At 37.0% G+C, this 22,362-nt stretch overlaps 1 protein-coding gene across 1 annotated transcript in view; it reads right to left on the reverse strand.

The window, feature by feature from the left end:
* Positions 1 to 22,362, reverse strand: part of CEP152 (centrosomal protein 152) — a 106,243-nt gene that overhangs the window by 33,827 nt on the left and 50,054 nt on the right. The window contains exons 13-18 of the mRNA XM_055436655.2: positions 13,847 to 14,042; positions 7,794 to 7,916; positions 7,140 to 7,249; positions 6,275 to 6,403; positions 6,018 to 6,153; positions 1,399 to 1,584 (exon numbers count right to left, since the gene is read on the reverse strand). Of these exons, the coding sequence (XP_055292630.2) occupies positions 1,399 to 1,584; positions 6,018 to 6,153; positions 6,275 to 6,403; positions 7,140 to 7,249; positions 7,794 to 7,916; positions 13,847 to 14,042 (880 nt within the window). The remainder of the gene's footprint in view (positions 1 to 1,398; positions 1,585 to 6,017; positions 6,154 to 6,274; positions 6,404 to 7,139; positions 7,250 to 7,793; positions 7,917 to 13,846; positions 14,043 to 22,362) is intronic.

Genomic DNA, 22,362 nt, shown 5'->3' on the forward strand with positions numbered 1-22,362 from the left:
AAAAAAAAAAAAGAAAAAAATGAAAATCTCTGCTATGAATACGTGATTTTCCATCAATATCAGTTTCCACAAAGCAGGCATGGGGTAAGTATAATTAATGAACCTAAAACTGAACAATTTAAAAAATAGTTTGACTTACTTAAACACATTAGAATCTTGTTTGTTATAATAAACTGCACTGAGTCAGCTGTGCACTCAAGAGGAGGGCATTATTGGAAGAATGTCTTAATGATATGACTTTCAGTAGTGTAGTAGGATGGACCCAAACATAATTAATAGTGGGTAAAATTGTGAAATAGCAAAATTTGCTTTTCCATTTTTCTGTTTCCCACCTCCTGGGTATCCAGGGTTTTCAGATTACTTCCCTGGCTACCACAGCTGCTGGCTGTGTTGCTTCTCTTAAAAGGGCTATCTTAAGTGGCCTTTTTCGATTTATCCTTTCCTGACATTCTCACAAAAGCATTATAGCTGTCTCACTCCTCTACCCAGTAAACAACTGGTAAAAAAAATCCAACTAAAAAACAATTTGCAGTAATATAAAAATAGGACACTTGTTTTGTGACATCTTATTTTTACAGATACATGGCTAGATACACTCCAGAATGTATTTTTATATTAAAAAAATGACTAGTGAAGGAATTTCAGGTGCCAGCACTTGACTGATGAAATCTGAGGGAAGGGATGGGAGATGAGTAGGAAGGTCAAAAGACAGGACAATGGCCTACGATTCCATTTTGAGATAGCCCCAGCCCGAATTAATAGCAAGAGCAAGGACAAAAGAACCTAGTTTAAATAAGTTTGAGAACTTATTTCACTTCCAAGTTTTTAAAATCATAATTTGGTTCTTCATTTTCTTGGAAACTATGAGCATTTCTTAACCTCATTTGCTACAGAGGTTAACAGAAGTTTTATACTTCCAAGCCTACCCAATCATTACTTCTATCTTCTAATCCACAGTGTACGTTAAGTATTTGCTAATTATACTGGTCTCGAGTTATCAGAATCATTTCACTATATGAAATTTGATTGTTGTTTCATTTGAAAAATTTAAAAAGTACCCCTCAAAACACATTTCCTGAATCAGGCTAAAGAGCTAAGAGGTGGGAAGTTTTAAAAACTAAAACTGATATAAACTGCAAACAGCCCAATTCAAAGACATAAAATGAATGATTATACATGTCTGTGTGTGTGTGTTAGTTGCTCAGTCGTGTCCAACTCTTTGCGATCCCATGGACTACAGCCCACCAGGCTCCTCTGTTCATGAGATCCTTCAGGCAAGAATACTGGATATGTACTTGGCTATTAAAAGTAATGTCAGTACAGGAAGAGCTTATCTCTCAACAGTTAGTACTATACATTTTTTAAACACAGTGACTAGAAAGAAATTTTAACCCACACCTCTTTCTGTTCCTTATCCCAGTGTTCTTTCGCTAATATCACTTCATTTTCAACCTGCTGTTTAATATTACTTTCGTGTTCTTTCAGCCACTTGTCCTTTTCCATCACAAGGGTATCTTGGTACTTTTCTTCAAGTTCCACCTGTAGTTTCCTTACACACTCTTCTCTTTCCTCCAATAGCTGTCTCTTTAAACAAAATTAAAGTAAGTATCTCATATGATACTAATATTCTCCAAGTCAAATTTATAAAATAATAGTTATATGCATGTAATAGACAACAGCAACAGAGACAAGTGAACTTCCTATATGCTAAGTCAATTAGTTGAATAAGATGTCTCGTAAAAACTTGCCTACATCTAGCATATTTGGATAAGAAATTTACAGTTGGATACATAAAAAGAAAAGGCATCTAGTACAATAAATACATCTCATAAATAAATTCTCCCAGAAGACCAAATACCCTTTTTTAAAAGTCAAACTGACATTTATGTTTACAGTCCAGCCATCACGGGACATGTGAGGTATCACAGCCCAGGAAAATTTACATTTCTGAAAAGATCTGTTTTCTGAGATAAGCCCAAAATTTTTGCTCTATTCTTTTGGGGTGTTGGGGGGGGGCAGGGCACAAGGCACGTGGGATCTTAGTTCCTCAAATCAGGAATTAAAACTCTGCTCCCTACAGTGGAAGCATGGAATCTTAATCAATGTAACTCTAGGGAAGTCTCTTAACTGTTCTATTCTAAAAGTTATGCATCCTTTGACAAATTCAGATTAGTACTTTTTTCATTATCAAATTCAGAACTTTACCAAAACTAGCTAAAGCATTATCAAATAAGAACTGTCAAGTGTCAGTTAAAATTTAATAATTTGAACTATTCCTATAATATTTTCTATTCTAGAAACACAATTAATCTGAAAACTCTAATAAAACTCTACTCAGGGATCAAAATTATCTATGAGCGTTTGTTTGAAAGTTTTTCCAAATGGGTCTTCTGGAAGTCCCACCAAGATGCTATGAGAAGAAACACGTTGAAGACCACAGACTACAATACCAAGGAAGTACACCTCACATACGTAGTGCTACCGGGCAACAGATTTTTTGTTCTGATTCTTTGGCATTATTTCTGACTCATGACTATATGGTTGTCTGGATTTTCTTTGGGTTTCACGGCTGACCTTGATTATTTCTGTCTTAATTGTTATCTGAGTCCTTTCCACCACTGGTACATGCCAAGAAGATGTTATCTATGTTTGCTGAGTGTTGTATGGTTTTGGAAAACCTCCTAGGGACTGAGGGACCCATTTCTTCAGTCACATCATGGAGACTGAAGTTGTATTAGGACTATAGGACAGTCTCATCCACATGGTCAGGAAAATTGTCTGTTGTCACATCATAGACCATATATCACTGTTACTTTTGTTTTGACTGTAGAAGAAATCTATGTGTGCCTTTCCTTTAGGAGTTGTTTCTATATGTATCTGCATTTCCTTTTGACGCAAAGAAGAAAACTGCTACTAATTTTCTGTGTGATTCTATATGTGTGACTACATTAGCTTAACTACATAATAAACCAGACAATACAGATACAACAACAAATGTCTATTACTTCCTATGATTCTATGCATCAGCTGGGTGGTGGTGATGGCCTGAGCCTACTCAGCTGATCTCTGCAGACAACTGGGGCTACAATGGTCTAAGATGGCAACACTCACATGCCTGGTGGTTTGTTCAATGTCACCAGGATGACACAGTGACTTGGTCACATGTCTCATCATCGAGCAGGTTATTCCAGATCCTTCACATGGTGCTTGGACAAAGGGTTCCGAAGAGTATCAGGCTTCCAAGGACCAACACATAAATGTTTTTTAAATGTCTTTTTACAAAAGTAAGTCATTTGGCCAAGGCCAGATTCAAGGGAAGAGAAACGGACTATCTATAACTGAGAACAGCTACAAAGTCACTCTGCAAAGAGACCCACATTCAGGGATAGGAAGAAAGTGTGGCCATTTCTGCAATCCACCACAGTGAGGAAAACCTTGCTTCCAACTCTAGAGAAGAAAAGCAAATTTTTTGGTCACAGGAATCTGTCATTTGAACATACTACAGGAATATTTAATTTAAAAAGTTTTACCATTCAAGGGAAGGAATACTTGGACAGTTTTAAAATGTTGAAACTTGTTTTGCATGCCTCTGACAGTCAAAAAAATCTAACTTCTAAGGACTTATTTAACATGGATTACAACCGTATAAGCAAGCCTTAGCTTCTGTGTAGGAATGGCATTATGCATGGCAGCATCAATCATCTTTTCCCTGTCTACAGATTCATGTGTATCTGTGTGTTAGTCACTTAGTCATGTGCAACTCTTTGCGACCCCAGGAACTGTAGCCCACCAGGGTCCTCTGTCTGTGGAATTCTCCAGGCAAGAATACTGGAGTAAGCTGCCATTTCCTTCTCCAAGGGATTTTCTGAACTCAGGGATCAAACCCAGGTCTCCCACGTTGCAGGCAGATTCTTTACTGTCTGAGCCACCAGGGAAGCTCACATTCATAGCCTTTATTGATTACTACCCAGTTTGAAGGTTCCTATGCCTATGAACAAGCCAGGTTAACATCTGTTAATAGAAGCTTTAAAGGCTGGAATTGAACTTGTACTTAACCTGCAGCCTGATTCAACGAGCGTTTCAGAAAGATGACATAGGAAAAAGGGAAATACAACTGGGGACTCACAGCATTGCCTATCATATACATTTTGTATCCAAGCAAAGCTCTTGACCTGAAGACCAACTGCAAGGAAAATGACTGATGTCCTGTGGAGAAGGACTACCCTAACAGTTCCCTAGCTTGCTCAGGTTAGTAAGATTCCCCTATTGTGTGAATGTGGAACAATTCCTAGGAAAGCACACTGGTGTGTAAATTCATATCTTTGTCTAGTTCTGGAGGATACGAAAAAATTAAAGTCTCATAAATGTAAAGGAGTTCCATTCTGACTGGCTGATGAAGGCTACTAAGCTTTGTAAAGGACTTACATAAATCTAAATTAAAAAACTAAAGAATAGCCAGAGAAGAAAGGAATTCAACTTTTACTGTTCTTAAGTACACTTTAAGTGAGGGATGGGTATAACTACAAGCAGATAGCACAGAGGCGTCTTTTAGGGTGACGAGACTGTTCTGTTTCAATCCACACATGGGTTAAAAATCTATAAAACTGGACATCAAATGAAAAAGAATCAATTTTATTGTATGGCAATTTAAAACTTTTAAAGAAAAAAAGTAACTTGTAGGTTTTTTTGGAAGGACCAAATAGCTTTAACTTTCCTTCTTGCCCCAGCACACAAGAATTCATGAGCCAAAATACCAGTTAGTACCAGCTATTAATTGCAACTGATCAATTACGGGGGGGTGAAATTTTACAGCCAAATTGATTCTTTTAAAAGTACTAGGAACTATACTGCCGAAAAGAAAGACCTCTTTGAGAGAAATGCTCTTATGTTCTTGTCATTTTATATATTTAAAGGAAGAAAGAAAGAAAACAATCACACTAGATCTTCTCCCTATTTTAATTTTTTTAAACATTACTGAGCTAAGTCTAATTTCTAGGTAATTTAAGACACTTTCTAGTTTTTATTTCACCAGCACAAACTAAAACATCTCCCCTTAGTTCTTTTTTCACTAGATGGTATGTATATATGGCATGTTTTTCTACCATATTAACCTGTTCAAAAATAATCAAAATATTAAATGAATTGGACTTCCTCACCCACTCCTTACATTCTTTTCAAGTCTGGTGGTAGCAATCACCAAGCTTTACTATAACTTATTCGGAAATCTCTGTTAAAAACATTTCCTCATGCCTTTAAAAATATTTTCTAATTTTGATGCAGGTGGCTTTCAGATTGTGGTCTGCAGCCTGGTCTCAAGGGAATGGGAGAGGCAGATGGGTGTCTGGATCAGGCTCAGGTCAGGACAGGGAAGAAGACAGGAACGGTGACTGCTTTTAAGTGATTTGACTCCTGGACACTCACCAAGGGCAACCTGGAAGATTCAGGCAGGAGTAGAGAGGACACTGAAGCCCCTCCAGCTTCCCTGAACGACAAGACCTCCCTGGACAGAGGGCACACTTAAACTGACCTTCCTCTCCACAGCCCCACATCACCTCCTGTATCACAATACCCCAGTTCAAATTCCTGCCCGTTTCCCCAGAATAAATGGATGCTTACGTCCTGAGAGAAATGCGTCAGAGGAAAAGGTCTCTGAGGGGGATACTTCGTGCAGTGCTCATAGGGCTGGGAGTAACCACCTGAGCAGCAAACACACACACAAAACAAGGATCCCTGGGCTTCAGACTCAAAGTGACTCGGGTCCACCTCCCTTATTTGTATAGGACTCTCTTTGGTCTCTTAGAAATCTACAAGGAAGAATCACTTTCTCCTATGGATCTGCCATTTTCTACCAGGGCTTTAATAATCATTTCAATGTTTACTGAACTTTGTGAGCTGAATCCGTGTCAATCAGTCAAACGGAAAGAACCTTCTACAGAAGTCTTCCCTGTTCCACAAGAGCATGAGTGCACTGGTTTCAAAGAGCAATGAAGTGAGCACAACATGAACTTGTTCTGTACCTTCTTCTCCTGTGCCTGTTGCTCTTTTTCCACGCTCTTCCTGAGAGTCGCTTCTAGGTTATCTTTCTCTCGGCACACTTCCAGGTAACATTCCTGCACAGCCGCCATCTCCTTATTCACCTTATCTAAGTCAGACCTTGGATACACAAAACCAGCAACTAAATGTAAGGCTACAGAACAAACAATTTTCCTCTAAATGATGGGATAAGAGAAACCTGTCTCTACACTTTCAAGGGCAGCAGGACTTGCATTCTCACCTAAGTTGTAAGCGAGTCGCCTCGTAAACCTCAAAGAGTTGCTGTTTCTCCAAAGCGTGCTTTGCTAACAGGCTTTCCCGTATTTGGGCTTTCATGGCTTCATGGTGCTGCTGGTAAGTCCTCTCACACCTAGAGACAGACAACAGACAGCAGCATCTAAGGCAGTGCCCAGCATTACCAGAAACAGCGAGATGAACTGGTTTCCCTCCCTTCCTTCCCACTCCTTCCCGACGAATGCAAAGCGCAATTAAGATCAGACTGGTCTTCCCCAACCAAAAGTGGTAATAGTTAACCTTCAATAGATGATCTTTTGAGAATCATCAACATTTTCTTTCTGCAAATGTTTCTAGAGAAAAATTAAAAACCTAGATGTGTGAATGCCCTAGTCCTTCACACTGAGTATAACAGTCTGTGTTTAGAACTTGTTTATAAAAAAATAATTGAAATAACAGAGAGTGTGGTTCCAAAATTCTAAGTTATCTATATTAAACACAAATACTAAAGCACCCAACTCACACATAAGTTATGTTCCAAAAGTCTGTTTCCAAGTTTATGACTTTGTATTTAGAAGACATTATTTCCTCCCACAAATTTCTTTCTTATTAAAAAAAGTTAAGCCATTAAGTTCTACTGTTTCAGTGAACTACAATTTGGATGGTTCTATAGAACTCAACCCACTACGTAACATTTCTATGGAAAGTGTGTTCCAAATTCTAATTTGAGAAGCCAGGGACTCATCTTCTCCAATTTATGATCTCAATGGGGAGGGTTCACCCCCATCATTTTACTTGAATCTTTTGGAGCGGGGTGTGTAAGGGAGAGAGAATAGGAGATGGGAGAAGGGAGGCCTCCATCTGTACCTTACCTATCAACAGCTTCTTGTTTATCACGGTCAAAATCTTGTACCATTTGTCTCATTTGATTGCATAAGTCTTGATTTGTATTTCTCAGTTTTTCTTCAGTTTCTTTAAGTTCCTGGATACAAAAGAATAAAGTATTTAGAGGAAATAAACACCTTTATTGACTAGTCTAATCTTATTTTCTGATATCCTCTGTGCCTTTTCTCTTTCGTTATAACATTATTTGACATAATATCATTTTCATAATTCTATAAAAGTCTCTTCAGGCCTTGTAAGAGTATTTTAGTAAACGTTAAAAACTTGTATAAAAGCATTCAATCAGCGAAGAATTGGCTAACTGATGCTTCCTAACAAGTCTTAGAATACAATAATCTTCCCAACCATATAAATAAGCAAGGTTTTACTTTTTGGTCAAGCGCTGCCTAAGGAGGAAAGAATACTTCCAATAGCCATGCAATTATGGAGACAGGAAGCTGGAATTATACTAACTTACCTTCCAATGAAAATACTACCACATGACCAGTAGTAAAAGGAAATAACTGTAATCCTAATTATCTGCTAATGTACTTGTCCACTAATACCTTTGTGTCATAGTACCTCTCTATTTTTGAATGACGTCATGAGATCTCTCATAAAACAGAGGAAAGTTTTTTAATCACCTGATTTTGTTGCTGTAAAACTTGAATTTCATTTTTAAGCCGCAGTATATCATCTTTGACAATCATGTCAGAAGAGTCAAGCCATATCTGATTAGTTGGTTTTTCTGAGGTATCTGTTTTAGTCTAAACGTTAAAGAGAAAACAAAAGTTTTTCAGGTTTTTAAAATTTTTTAAGCACTAGTTTTGAAACAATGTCATACTTACAAAGAAAGTACAAAAACAGTACAAATAACCAGAATACAATTATCAATACCAGTAAATTAACTAGGATGCAATACTATTACCCAATCTACACACCTTATACAAAATTTTCCAATTTTCCTCTAAATGTTATTTTTCTGGTTCAGGATGCAATCTACAACTCTGCACTGCATTTAGTTGTCACATCTTATTAGTCTCCTCCAATCTGGGACAGCTTTTTTCAGTCTTTGTCTTTCAAATCCATGACATTTTTGAAATAACGTTTATTTTGCAGGTTGTCCCTCAATTTGAGCTTTTCTGATGTTACTTCACTATTAAATTTAGGTTAAGCATTTTTGGCATGAACGCCAAAGAAGTGATGTGAACACTTCTGAGGAGACATATGACATCAATATGCTTCATCACTGGTGATGATTAACTAACTGTTGAAGGTCAAAGGCCCTGTCTGCAGCCCCTCCACTATAAAGTTACTATTTTGCAATTAATAGTTAAGTATATTAATCGGAGACACCTGAGACTATGCAAACATTCTATTTTTCATCACACTCTCACCGATTCAGTTCAGTTCAGTTCAGTCGCTCAGTCGTGTCCGACTCTCCGCGACCCCATGAATCACAGCACGCCAGGCCTCCCTGTCCATCACCAACTCCCGGAGTCCACTCAAACTCATGTCCACAGAGTCGGTGATGGCATCCAGCCATCTCATTCTCCGTCGTCCCCTTCTCCTCCCGCCCCCAACCTTTCCCAGCATCAGAGTCTTTTCCAGTGAGTCAACTCGTCGCATGCTTAGCATATTTAATCAATATTAATTCATAAATTTCATTCAATAGGAATTCATGACAGACTTTGGTAAATTGTTTCCAGAAAGTTGGTACACATGTATACCGCCAGGTAGTACAAGAGTCTGTCCCACTCTCTTTGCCGCCAATGGCCAGTGACTGAATGATTATTGTGTTTGATGAGGGAAAGGGTCTCCAAAATTTTTTTCATTTGCATTTCTTGTGTCACCATCAGAGAGCAACCTCTTTCATGCCTTCATTGTTCACTTATTCATCATCTTCCCAGATACATATATATAAGTTAGCATTTTCCTCTTATTACTTGAGTATTTTATCCATTTTCATAAGTTATTTGTTCATTGAAGAGGTCAGAGTTGTTTTTTTTTAATATCTACTCTAATTGACCTTTTGGTTTTATTATTTACCTGAACTCTGAGGTTTCTTCTTCAATGTTTAAAATGTATCTGTACCAAAGTTCATTCTACTAACTGGGGGAAAAAGAGGTATGTGTATCTCATTCTACGTGGGGTGACAGAACCCCAAGGCTTTAGCTCCTTTTTCCCATTTAGTCTTCATTTCCTTCAGAGGGAGACTGCTCTAGTTGCTAGCTTTGCTGGTTCACCTGCCATCATGTCCCAGAAGCCAATGCTCCTGTCCCAGTCCGGAGAAAGAGGAGAAAAGAATATCTACTCTGTTAGCTTTCCAGACTTGGGGGTATTAATGAGACTTTAAAGGATTTTGTTGACTTATTAGAATAGCGGTGTTTTTTTTAAACATGGGCCTCTACTATTTAAGGTGTATGACATTCATTTGTGCTTCCTTCCCTATTAGTGAGTTTCTATTACTTAGAATGAAAGTAACATCATACTGCTACCCTGAAAAAACAATCTTCATGGCTAGTACTGCACTCAATTTTGACATATTTTCACACTGCAGGCGCACTGGGACTTGGGACTTGCAGTAATTGCTGGCACAAAACTCTTAAGAACGTCTTTCAAAAGAGAAGGACCATTTGAATGTCGCAACAAAATTTCTCTCTCTAAAGCTGGAATACAGAAGGCATTATCTTCAAAAACACAAGAAATGTAATATATCAACTCTTATACTATCTTCCTAAATTCTATGTCTCAAAAAATTCTAGCCCTGACCCTTTTGAGTTGGCTACTGAACATTGCCTATCAAGTTCCTTGGAATCAGAGTATGGCTTTAACCACAGCTTGTGGTAAGGTAACGATCTCTATTAAGTATCACACACAGAAAGGGCTCTGTGTTTTATTTCTTAAGCTTACAAAAAATTCAGTGTTGATGTGGTCCCTGCCTGCTAGTAAGCCAGTCTGGTTTTTCTAAGGCCTTTGCCACGTTCTACCTTAATGGCCCAGTTGTTCAACTGGAATGAACAGCATAGTATTTGACCCACCCCTAATCACTGCATAGTGCTATGTATGGGCAGACTCCTCAGTTTGATCACATATTATCCTGGAAATGTCATAAAGTGGCACTGCTGTGAATAGTCATATGACATAAAAGCAAAAAAATTCTGTAGTAACTTTAAATTGTTCTATATAAGATGAATAGAAATGGATATAAAACATACTAAAGGCATTTATAAAGAAATAAATATATCAATACCTTTAAAACATCTATGAAAGAATCTGTCAAAAAAGATTATATAGGAAATATTTTTGTTGCCCTTCTTAATATATAAAGGCTTTAGGGGAGGATTCTGATGGCCTAGTTCTCTTTAAAAAGACATCCAGGGAAGTTTAAATTATTGTGTTCTTTCTCTTAGCAAGCACAAAAGTTCAACATCATTTCATTAAGCTCCGGATTTGATGATCGTTCTTTCTAAAAAAAATGATAGAGGGACTGCCCTAGTGGTCCAGGGTTTGCCTTTCAGTACAGGGGACTCGAGTGCAATCCCTAGTCAGGGAACTAAGATCTCACATGCTGCAGGGCAACAAAGCCCACCTGCTGCAGCTACTGAGCCCATGCGCTCCAGAGCAACCACAGAAAGTTGCTGCTCTGTGCGCAGCAACCAGAGAAAGCCAGCACACCACAAAGACCCAGGGCAGCCACAATTGAAAAAAAAAAATCGAGATACATTTAATGAATTTAGCTTCATTAAAGATTTCAGAAAGACTAAGTTTATATAATATAAACTTGTAGCTTTTTTGCTACATCCTTTTACGTACGTCCGCTCAAGGCTGAAATGTCCCTTTCCACCTTCTCCCCTGGGTTTATCCTTGAGGACAGAGATCAAAAGTTCCCTCATAGACTTCACTAGGGCTACCTGAGTACCCCACACCACCCCCAAGATCAGTTAGTTACTCCTTCTCATAGCACTTTGTAATTAGTATCATCCTTATTACACAAAGATATACATGTCCATCTTCTTATAGATCCATAGTATTGACTATGGTAGCCAGTAACCATGTATGGTTTTTGAGCGCTTGAAATGTGACTTGTCCAAATAGAAACATGCAGTAAGGAGAAAATACATGCCAGATTTCAAGGGCAAAGCACACACAAAAAATAAACTGTCTTATTAATAATTGTATATTGATCACATATTGAGAATATAATATTTTATATATACTAGGTTAAATAAATTATTAAAATCAATTTCACCTATTTTACTATAATGGGACTACTAGAGATTTTAAGTTATATATATGGCATTATTAATATTTCCACTGGATAGCGATATTCTAGAATCAAAATTCCTTCACAGAATGACCATTGTTTCATCGCTGAATCCCATTACACCTTTCATAAAGTAGCTAAAAAAAAAAACAAAAACCTGAACTGAATGATTTTCTTTTCATCCACATATCTCCCCAACCCTGCTTTCTGACTTTACAGACTAAATAGGGAGCTTCGTTAGAAAAAGATGAGAGAAACAGGAGGCAAAGGCCAAGTTTGAAGGCATTCATCTGCTAATGAGATGACTGAGAACTTGAGTGCTTGTTTTAAAAACCCACCTGTCCATTAAATTACTACCTCCTCTCCCTCTTCCCCATCTAGGAAATGGGTCAACATATGTAATAATTCAATAAATATTTACTGAGCAAACACTCACAGAATTCTCAAGACAATACTCTCAAGAGATTCCTATATAGTTAAGTTCAAGCAGAATAGCCATAAGCATCAAGGATTGAATTCAGTCTCACTTTAAGAAAAACCAAATGTAGACTGCTGAGAAATCACTATGGCAGAAGGCTACCTGGCCAAAAAAAAAGGGGGGTATTCAAAGATGAGATGGCTCCCTCCAATCTACTGATAAAACAGACTGTAGAGCGTGGAGGCAAACAGAAAGGTTAAAAACAACACAAGGAATGGCCACCAGCCATTGCCACACATGTGAAAGTGTATCTGTACAGCAAACGCCGACCAGGGATTTCAATATGGAAAAGAGAAAGCAACAAGACACCAGAGCTAAGGTTCAGACCCCAAATCAGGCTTCTACTCTTAGCACACTCACACCAAAACGCTTATTAAACTAATCATCTCTAACCTAACACAAATTTTCAATTCCATTCTTTATAAAAAATATATGGAAACAGTTAAAACTGCTTGGTTTAAAGATGTCAAATGTGCTGTGGGGAAGCAGTCTCCGGTTTCTCATTTGCTTATTAACATTGAAATCAATGTGCTCATCAAATATAGTTACTCAGAAGAAAGAACCAAACTGGGCAGGGCTTTCACAGTGAGAGCACACTATTATTTCTGGAAAGCAAACTAGGCACGATTAAAATTCCACAATAATAAGCGCCAGAGAACATCTTGCACACTTTGCTTTAATAGGACTGTTTTAATGAATACAACTCCTAGCTTAAAGGATCAAGAGATAGAACAGTACTAAAGTAGGAAGTAAAATATTATTTCCATCCATGAGGAAAAGGAATACACTACCTACATCTTTTTTTTTTTGGCAGCGCCACACACCATGGAAGATCTTAAGTTCTCTGGCCAGGGATTGAAACTTGTGCCCTCTGCAGAAGCACAGAGTCTTAAACACTGGACCACCAGGCAAATCCCACCTACCTACACTCATATATTACCTTCCCTCTCCTCTTAGCTTCTAGATCTTTCTTTCCAATGGGAATAGAGGTGAGCTGGGATTTAGAGATAGAGAAGGGTGAAAAAGGCAGCTGTTGAAAGAGGACATCCCTAAAGACCTCTGATAGCATGATCTTGGAGAAATAACCTTGACCTATTCATTAGTCCAAATGTTTTAGTCTCAATTTACCCAAAGACTCACTCTAAGCCCAGAAGGGTCACAAATTCCTCCAGTTTCATTTACCTTATCTATTAAGTAAGCACACTAACTTACTTTATAAAGATATACAGGTGGGTTTCAAGGACTCTGACATATCTGACATGCCTTTCCCACTCTAATACCACCATACAAATTTTTTTTTTCATTATAGAATGACTATTCTTTTAAGAACATGGGCCAGGGAAATATCAGACAAATTGCTAGGGCATTTTGTGAAGAGTCTAACTAGATGTTAAAGCACTACTGAAACCAGCCAATCTTGAGGAAATGCAGATACCTTGTTATAAAGAATGCTTCACTGGATTTGTGGTTATGGAATTTTACCTAATTGGCATCTCATTTACTAGGTGCCAAGAGTAACCAGAAAGTAAATTCCTTTAAGTGGCATTTCCTTCTTTAAACTTCATTTATGGACTTCCCTGGTGGTCCAGTTGTTGGGAATCTGCCTGCCAATGTAGGGGACATGGGTTCGATCCCTACTCTGGGAGGATTCCACGTGCCGAGGGGCAACCAAGCCTGGGAGCCACAACTACTGAGCCTGCACTCCGAAACAAGAGAAATCAACACAATGAGAAGCCCGGGCACTGTAACTAAAGAGCATTCCCTATTTTCTGCAACCAGAGAAAGCCCATATGTAGCAAAGTAGATCCCAGCACAGCCAGAAATTAGTTAACTTTACTTATAAAAAAGTCAAATGAATGCCTGAAAGACAAAGGTTTAATTTAAATGTGAAAACCGTAAAAGTTTTCTTTATTAAGCCTTGAAAAACAGCTTTACAGCTTTACAAATTCTACCTCAATGCTTTTTTCATCCTTCTCCACTTGGAGATCTTTGATTTTCTTCTGAGAGTTTTTGAGATCACTTTGCAACTGAGACACCAGATGACGCTTCACAGAGTTGCTATCCAGCAAACGCTGCACCTCTGCTTTCAGCTTCAAGATGACCTCCTCTTTAGAAAGCTCTTCATCTGGGCCTTCTTGCTGCACAATGCTAATGGAAAAATTATCGTATTTAAGGTTAAATCCAGTAACAAATCAAGCATGACTATTCCTTAAAAGCAACTAACTGCAGTGGTAACCATGCTGTGCAACCCATCCAAATATATACTCGTATTTCAAAAACAATTTTAAGCTTTGTCATACACAGGTTATTGCCTTTGATACATCCCTATATAGAAATAAGTTCATTCACAGGAAGACCATTCTTAAGCATAGTCCTGCTACCACACTGCAAGGAGTTCAACCATATGAACCTCAGCAGAGCATGAATTTTTACTTTTGATAAATTGCATGCTATCTATACCTGTCCTTCATGACGCCAAGAGAAACAATGCGAAAATAAAGAGGAAATGAATAGTAAAACACTAGTTATCCTAATCAACAATTTCTGTCTCTCTTTTATTAAAACACAAGTCTGGGTGAGCAACCGGAAAGAAAAAAAATAACACAAATAAATGCCATGCTAATTTGATCCCCACTATAGTTGGTCAATAAATTCTAAAATTAGAATGAGTATTTCTGTTCCTTGCTATAATGGATTAAAGGGACCAGTTTTCTGTCTTTAAAAAAACTAGAAAACTAAATAAAATAAATGAAACGGTGGTGCTCAATCACTGGACAACAAGCAGCATAGCATAGTGATGCAGGAGAAAAGTAAAGCAAGCAAGGTAAGCCCTATAATGGCTGCAGCTTTCTTTCTGGAGAGTTTCCAATGTGCAGCATAGAAAGAGGAAACCCAGGGAGTCCACTGTCTGCAATCTCACCAAGTTGCAGAATTCAGTACGGGAAAACCAAAATGGCTAGAATCTGGGGAGCAAAACACTGTGAGGAAGGTAGCTACACAGAAAAAGGCTCTGGAGACCTGTGGTGTATGTGAGAAAATTACCTCAAGATGGGAGCGAGGCAGGGAAAGCCACAGCAAAAGAGTAGGGCTGGGAATATTTGTATTTCAATGAACCACAGTGGAGAGACTTCCTAAGTCACACAGCATCAAATACTGCCTTAGTAATAAGGCCAAATTAGCCCCAGATTAAGCTGTTTGTTCTAAACCTGATCTAATGAAGCCTACAAAGAAGCCTTGAAAGGATCAAATGAATTCCGGGTAACTTAAGTATGTCACAGAAAAAGAATAACAGTATTTTTTTTTCTGCAATAAAGTCCAAAATCTAAAGCATACAATTCAGAATGTCCAGCATCCAATCAAAATTTACCAAACGTGAATAAAGCAGGAAAGAAAATATGAACTGCAACCAGGAGAAAATGACCAGGGATGACAGATAGTAGAATTAAGTATATGCCATATGTTCAAGGACGTGGGCGGGGGGGTGGGGGGGCACAAAATCAATGAGGAGGGAAATGGAAGACTTTATGCCCCAAATTGGACTTGCAGAGACAAAAAATAAAAATGTCTGAAAAAATATACCTACTAGATGAGATTAACAGCATATTTAATACAGCATACGAAAAGATCCATGGACATAAAGACACAGCAAACTTAAACACAAAGAGAAAGAAGACCAGAAATACACACAGTATATTAAATTTTCTAACCTAACTGTAGTTAAGTCCCAGAAGCGTGGGGAGACTGATAGAAAAAATATTTGAAAAAATAATAACCACAATTTTTCTATCTGATGAAAATTAAAACCCCCTAAAACCTAGAAGCTCAATGAATCTCAAGCACAAAAAACATGAAAACCATTATAAGTTATAACAACACCAAATTGCTTAAACCAATGATAAAGTAAGAGTGCAAGAAGATTCCTGGGGAGATGACCAGAGGAAGTAATTCTGGATTCTGTGTATAAGCAAGCCTTAGTCTAAGCCCTGAACTATGCATGAAGAGAACAGACTGCATGCATCAAATCAGCAAAGATTTGGAGAATTTCTCTGAAATTTGAACCACACAAGTCTCACACTGACTAACCCTGGAGAGTTATACGCAGGACAGATGCAAATCAATGTGGCAAAGGCTCAGAAAAATAAACAAAGATTCGAAACACCCATACAAGTCTCTATACAACAAAAAAAAGTCACAATGTCTAGTATACAATCTAAAATTACTCAATATAAAACAAGGAAAACCCAAATGATAGAAATATTACAGAGTTTTAAAAGTTTAAAGTGGCAAATATCTAGCCTTTATGAGTAAAGAAAACATACTTGAAATGAATGAAAAAATAGGAAATCTCAACAGAGGATAAAAACTTTAAAAGAACCAAATGGAAATTTTATCATTAAAAAATACAATATCTAAAAGTTAAAAAAAAAAAAACTCAACTGACAGGCTCAACAGAATAGAAATGACAGAGGAGAGAGTGAGTGGACTCGAAAATAGTTCAATAGCAATTATCTAATGTGGAAAAAAAAAATAAACAGGGTCTCAGAGAACTGTGGGACAACATAAAAAGATTTAACATTATATGTAATTGAAGAGCCAGGAGAGAGAAAGAGATGGGGCAGAAAAAGTATTTGAAGAAATAATAGTCAACATTTTCACAAATTTGGTAAAAGACATAATTTACACTTTCAAGAAGCTCAGTGAACCGCAAATGAGATAAACTAAAAGAAAAACACATTTAGACACATCATTATGAAAGTGCTGAAAACTGAAAAAAGAAAAAGAAAAAAAAACTTAAAAACAGCAGGAGAAAAAAACTACACATTATATACAGAAACAAAGATTCAAATAACAATAGATTTCTATTCAGGAACTACCCAGGCCAGAGACAGTGGGAGAGCATGCCTTTGAAGTGCTGAAATAAAAGAACAGTTGATCCAGAATTCTGTAATCAGCAAATATAACAACATTTCCATATAAGGAAACTAAGAATTTGCAGACATGCTCTAGAACAAATGCCAAAGGACATTATTCAGCTAAAGGGAAATCTCTACACTGAAAACTACTAAACATTGGGACTTCCCTGGTGGTCCAGTGGCTAAGACTCAGAGCTTCCAGTGCAGGGGGCCAAGGTTCAATCCCTGGTCAGGGAACTAAACCCCACATGTCACAACTCAAGATCCTGCATCCCACAATTAAGACTCTTGTGCCACCAAATAAACAAACATTTAATAAAATCTACGAAACGTTACTGAGAAAAATTGAAGAAGACCTAGATAAAAACAGAAGTATAGCATGCATATTCAGAAACTGAAAGACTCCATTTCTTTAATCCCCTCAGCTTTACTGAAGTGTAAGTGACAAGTGGTAATTTCTTAAGATGTCAATTCTCCCAAAACTGATCTATAGATTCAACACATTTCATAATTTGAAATTTCAGTTTCAAATTTGTCCAGAGGGCAAATTTTGTATTAGTTGACAAGCTAATCATAAAATTTATCTTAAAATGCAAAGTACTTAGAATAGCCAAAACAATTTTGAAAACAACAAAGTTGAAGGATTTGTTCAACCCATTTCAAGACTATAAAGTTACATTATCAAGACTGCTCCCAGCAAAATGATCACTGGAACAGAATGGAGAGTACAGAAATAGGCCCACAAACATACAATGACTGATAATTAAAGATATCAAGGCAATTCAATTGGAAAAGAAAAGTTTCTCTGACAAATGGGATTAGATCAATCGGATTCATTGGAATAAAAAAAATCAAAATTTCCCTCACACTATACTAAAAAATTAACTCACAATGGATCACAGATGTAAATATAAGAGCCAAAACTATCGAATTTCTAAAATCACGACAGAAAAATTTTGTTAACACTGAGTTACAATAACTCATGAACTGTACAAAAACCATGAAGTTTAAATAAGACATAAAAATTTGAGTTCATAAAAAAGCATTTGCTCTTCAAAAGATAACGTAAGAAAATGATAAGATAAACCAGAGAGGGGAGGAAACACTCACAATACATATATCTGAAAAAGGGCTTGTATCCTGAATATATGAAGACCAAACAACATATTGTTCAGTAGCCAAGTGATGTCCGGCTCTTCACGACCCCATGGACTACAGCACGCCAGTCCATATATATACACCAAACAACATATACAAATGGCAATTAAGTGTATCAAGAAAAGAGGAAGCAAACCACATCAAAAGATGCTTAAAATTACTAGTCATTAGAGAAATACAAATTAAAACCTCAATGAGATATCACTCCTGCTGCTAAGTCGCTTCAGTCGTGTCCGACTCTGTGTGACCCCATAGACGGCAGCCCATCAGGCTCCCCCATTCCTGAGATTCTCCAGGCAAGAACACGAGTGGGTTGCCATTTCCTTCTCCAATGCATGAAAGTGAAAAGTGAAAGTGAAGTGGCTCAGTCGTGTCCGCCTCTTGGCAACCCCATGGACTGCAGCCTACCAGGTTCCTCAGCCCATGGGATTTTCCAGGCAAGAGTACCGGAGTGGGTTGCCATTGCCTTCTCCAGAGATACCACTACACACACTAGAAGTGCTCAGATCTTAAAAGACTGGCTATCAAGTTTTAACAATGACAGAGAACAACTGAGACTCTCTAAGACATTTCTTCTGGGAATGCAAAATGGTAAAACCACCTTGGCAAAGAGCATTTATACTATTAATTAATTAATTTGGAGCATAAGTGAAAAGGAAGAAGTAAAACTATCTCCATGGGCAGATGATACAATTATATCTAAAAAACCTTAAATCTAATGGAAAAACTACTATGAAGAGAATTAGAATGCAACAGGTTATAACCTAAAATATAGAAATCATATATACACACAATACTCGGAAGAAATAATGGAAAAGAACATGCCATTCACTATTGCAAATAAAATACCTAGGCATCAATTTAACAAGAATTGTGCAAAATCTAAATGTGAAAAACTTCAAAACACTCTTAAAAGACAAATAGATTTAAGCAAAATGAAAAGATGAAAAGGCATGCTATATTCTTGAATAAGTAAATTCAACATCCTAAAGATATCAGTTCTCCCTGGGTTAACGTATATATATATTTAACATGATCCTAGTGAAAATATTATCAGGATTTTTTTTTTCCCGGAACAGAACAAGTTAAACATGAAGTTCACATGGACATGTAAACAAGCAAGAATAGTCAGAAAAACCCTAACAAGAACAGCAATTCCAGGTAGATGATAAAACTAAAGTATAAAGCAAACCAATAAAGCTTTCAGAAGGCAGCATAAAAGAATAACTTCATGACCCTGAAGTAAGGAAAGGTTTTTCTTAAAGGGACTATAAAAAGTACTAACCATGAATATAGAAAAATTTGACTGATGGTTAAGAACTTCCATTCATCAAGAGATACATTAAAAGGATAAAAAGACAAGCCCAGAGTGAAAGAAGATATTTGCAATACACATAACCAAAGAGAGCCTATCTAGAACAGATATTAAAAAACAAAAAACTCCTATAAATCAACAGAACACACACACACACACAAATCATGTAAAAACTGAGAAGGGACACAAGCAAGTCCTTCTTCACATACACACCACCGCCCCACACACTCAAGCCATCGATAAACACCATAGACATATTTTCTTAAATAGAACTCAATCTCATTAGTAATCTGGGATAATGCAAATAAAGATCACAATAAAATAACACTACACATTAATGACAATATCAAGTGTTACCAAGAAGACAAAGCACAACTACAATTTTCATACACTTCTGGTGGGGAGGTAAATTGGCACAACTAATTTGGAAAAGATTTTGGCATTATCTATTAAAGTTGAAACACATATACTACAAGAAATTTCACTTCTAAGTATATACCCAACTGAAATGTATGTACATTGCACCAGAAAATAACATTAAGAATCTATGAATGGTAGAAAGGAAAATAAACTGTGGAATATTCATACAAATGAAAGCTACACACACATATATTTACATATGTAAATGAAAGAGTCACAGCTACACGATGTAATGTAAGTCTCACAAACAAAATGTTGATGAAAAACAAATCTAAAGAAAACATATCTATAGAAAACCCACAGCTAGATTCCATGCTTAATGGAGAATGGCTGAATACTTCCATGTAAAATCAGGAGCAAGACAAGGATGTCTACTCTTCCCACTTCTGTCAACACTGTACTAGAGTTTCTAGCTAGGGCAATTAGTCAAGAAAAAGAAATAAAAGGCATTGGAAAGAAAGAAATATGTCTATTTTCAGATGACATGATCTTGACTATAAAAGATCCTAAGGAATTCACTAAAAAACTATTTGAACTAATTAGCAAGTTAATGTGGCAGGATACAAGATCAATATATAAAATCAATTGTATTTCTAGACACTAGTAGTGAACTGCCTGAAAATTAAGAAAACAATCCAAGGAATTCCCTGGTGGGTCTAGTGGTTAGGACTCCATGCTTCCATTGCAGGGGGCACAGGTTTGATCCCTGGTTGGGGAACTATGTGGTGAGGTCAGAAAAATAAATAAAAGAGAAAACCATCCAGCAAAAAGAATAGCCAAGAGAATAAAACACTGGAGTAAGTTTAACAAAAGCACGACTAATACACTGAAAACCACAAAATTATAAACATGTATGACCAGTACACTGAAAGAAATAAAAGAAGACCAAAATAAATGGAAAAACATCCAGTGTTCAGGAATCAGGACACAGTATTATTAAGATGGCAATATTCCTCCAAATAGATCTACAGATTCCATACAACCCTACCACAATCTTGCCTAATTTCTTTGCAGAAATTGACAAACTGATCATAAAATTCATATGGAATTATGAGAGACTCAGATTAGCCAAAGAAATCTTGAAAAGGAAGAACAAAGTTGGTAGACTCATTTTCCAATTTCAAAAGTTACTACAAAGATAATGGCAATCTAGCGCATAAAGATATATAGCTCAATGAGATAAAATTGAGAACTCAGAATTAAACTCTCACATTCACAATCCATTTTTTGACAAGCATGCTAAAACAACTTAGTGAAAAATAGTCTTTTCAACAAATAGTACAAAACAACTGGATTTCCACATGCAAAAGAATAAAGTTAGACCCCCTACCTCATATCATATGCAAAAAATTAATTCAAAATGAATTTCAAGACATAATGTAAGAGATAATACTCTTAGAAGAAAACAGGTATAAAACTTCAGAATCTCGGATTAGAGAATGACTTCTTAGAAAAGTACAGGCAACCAAAGGGAAAAAAATACGTAAGTTAGCCTTCATAAAGTTAAGGCTTTCGTGCTTCAGAGCATGCTGTCAAGAAAGAGAAAAGACAACTCACTGAATAGGAAAAAATATAGGCAAATCATGTATCTGACAAGGGACTTAAATTCAGGATATATAAATAGCTCTTAAATTAAACAGTAAAGACAACCCAATTTTAAAATGGGCAAAAGATGTGAATAGACATTTCTCCAAAAGAGCAAATGGCCAATCAACACATGAAAAAATGTTCAACATGATTAGCCATCAAGCAAAAACCACATCACTAACAAATCAGCATGATAAGAAACTATTCCATATCCACCAGGAAACTATAGTTTCTTAAATGGAAAATAACAAGTGCTGATGAAGATATAAAGAAACTGAAATCCTCATTCATTGCCAGTGACAATGTAAAACAGTGCAGCCACTTCAGAAAACTGACCATTTTTCGAAATGCTAAGCATAAAGTTACCATATATACCATCTAAGAAAGCTGAAAACATATGTCCACTCAAAAATTTGCAGCATTATTCATAATAGCCAAAAAGTAAAATGATCCAAATAAATGTCCGTTAGCTGATGAATAAACGAGTAAAATGTGCTATATTCGTACAATATTACTTGTTCAGAATATATTCAGAATATTACTTGGCTAGAAAATGGATTGAAGTAGTGATACATGCTACAACATGGATGAACCTTGAAAGCATTATGTGTCAAGTGAAAGAAGCCAATCACAAAAAAAGCCAACCACATATTATATAAATCCATTAAAGTGAAATATACAGAATAGGAAAATCCGTAGAGGTAGAAAGAAAACTAGTATTTGTCTGAGCTGCTGGTAAAGAATCCACCTGCAATGCAGAAGATCCCAGTTGGATTCCTGAGTGGGGAAGTTCCCCTGGAGAAGGGATAAGTACATACTCCAATATTCTTGGGCTTCCCTGCTGCTGCTGCTAAGTCACTTCAGTCGTGTCTGACTCTGTGTGACCCCACAGACGGCAGTCGACCAGGCTCCCCCGTCCCTGGGATTCTCCAGGCAAGAACACTGGAGTGGGTTGCCATTAAGAATCCACGCGCAATGCGGGAGACCTGGGTTCAATCCTTGGGTTGGGAAGATCCCCTAGGGGAGAGCATTGCAACCCACTCCAGTATTCTTGCCTGAAGAATCCCCATGGGCA

The sequence above is a fragment of the Moschus berezovskii genome, chromosome 9, assembly GCF_049115385.1.
Source record: "Moschus berezovskii isolate FMDL1 chromosome 9, NW_MosBer_1.0, whole genome shotgun sequence".
Taxonomy (NCBI): domain Eukaryota; kingdom Metazoa; phylum Chordata; class Mammalia; order Artiodactyla; family Moschidae; genus Moschus; species Moschus berezovskii.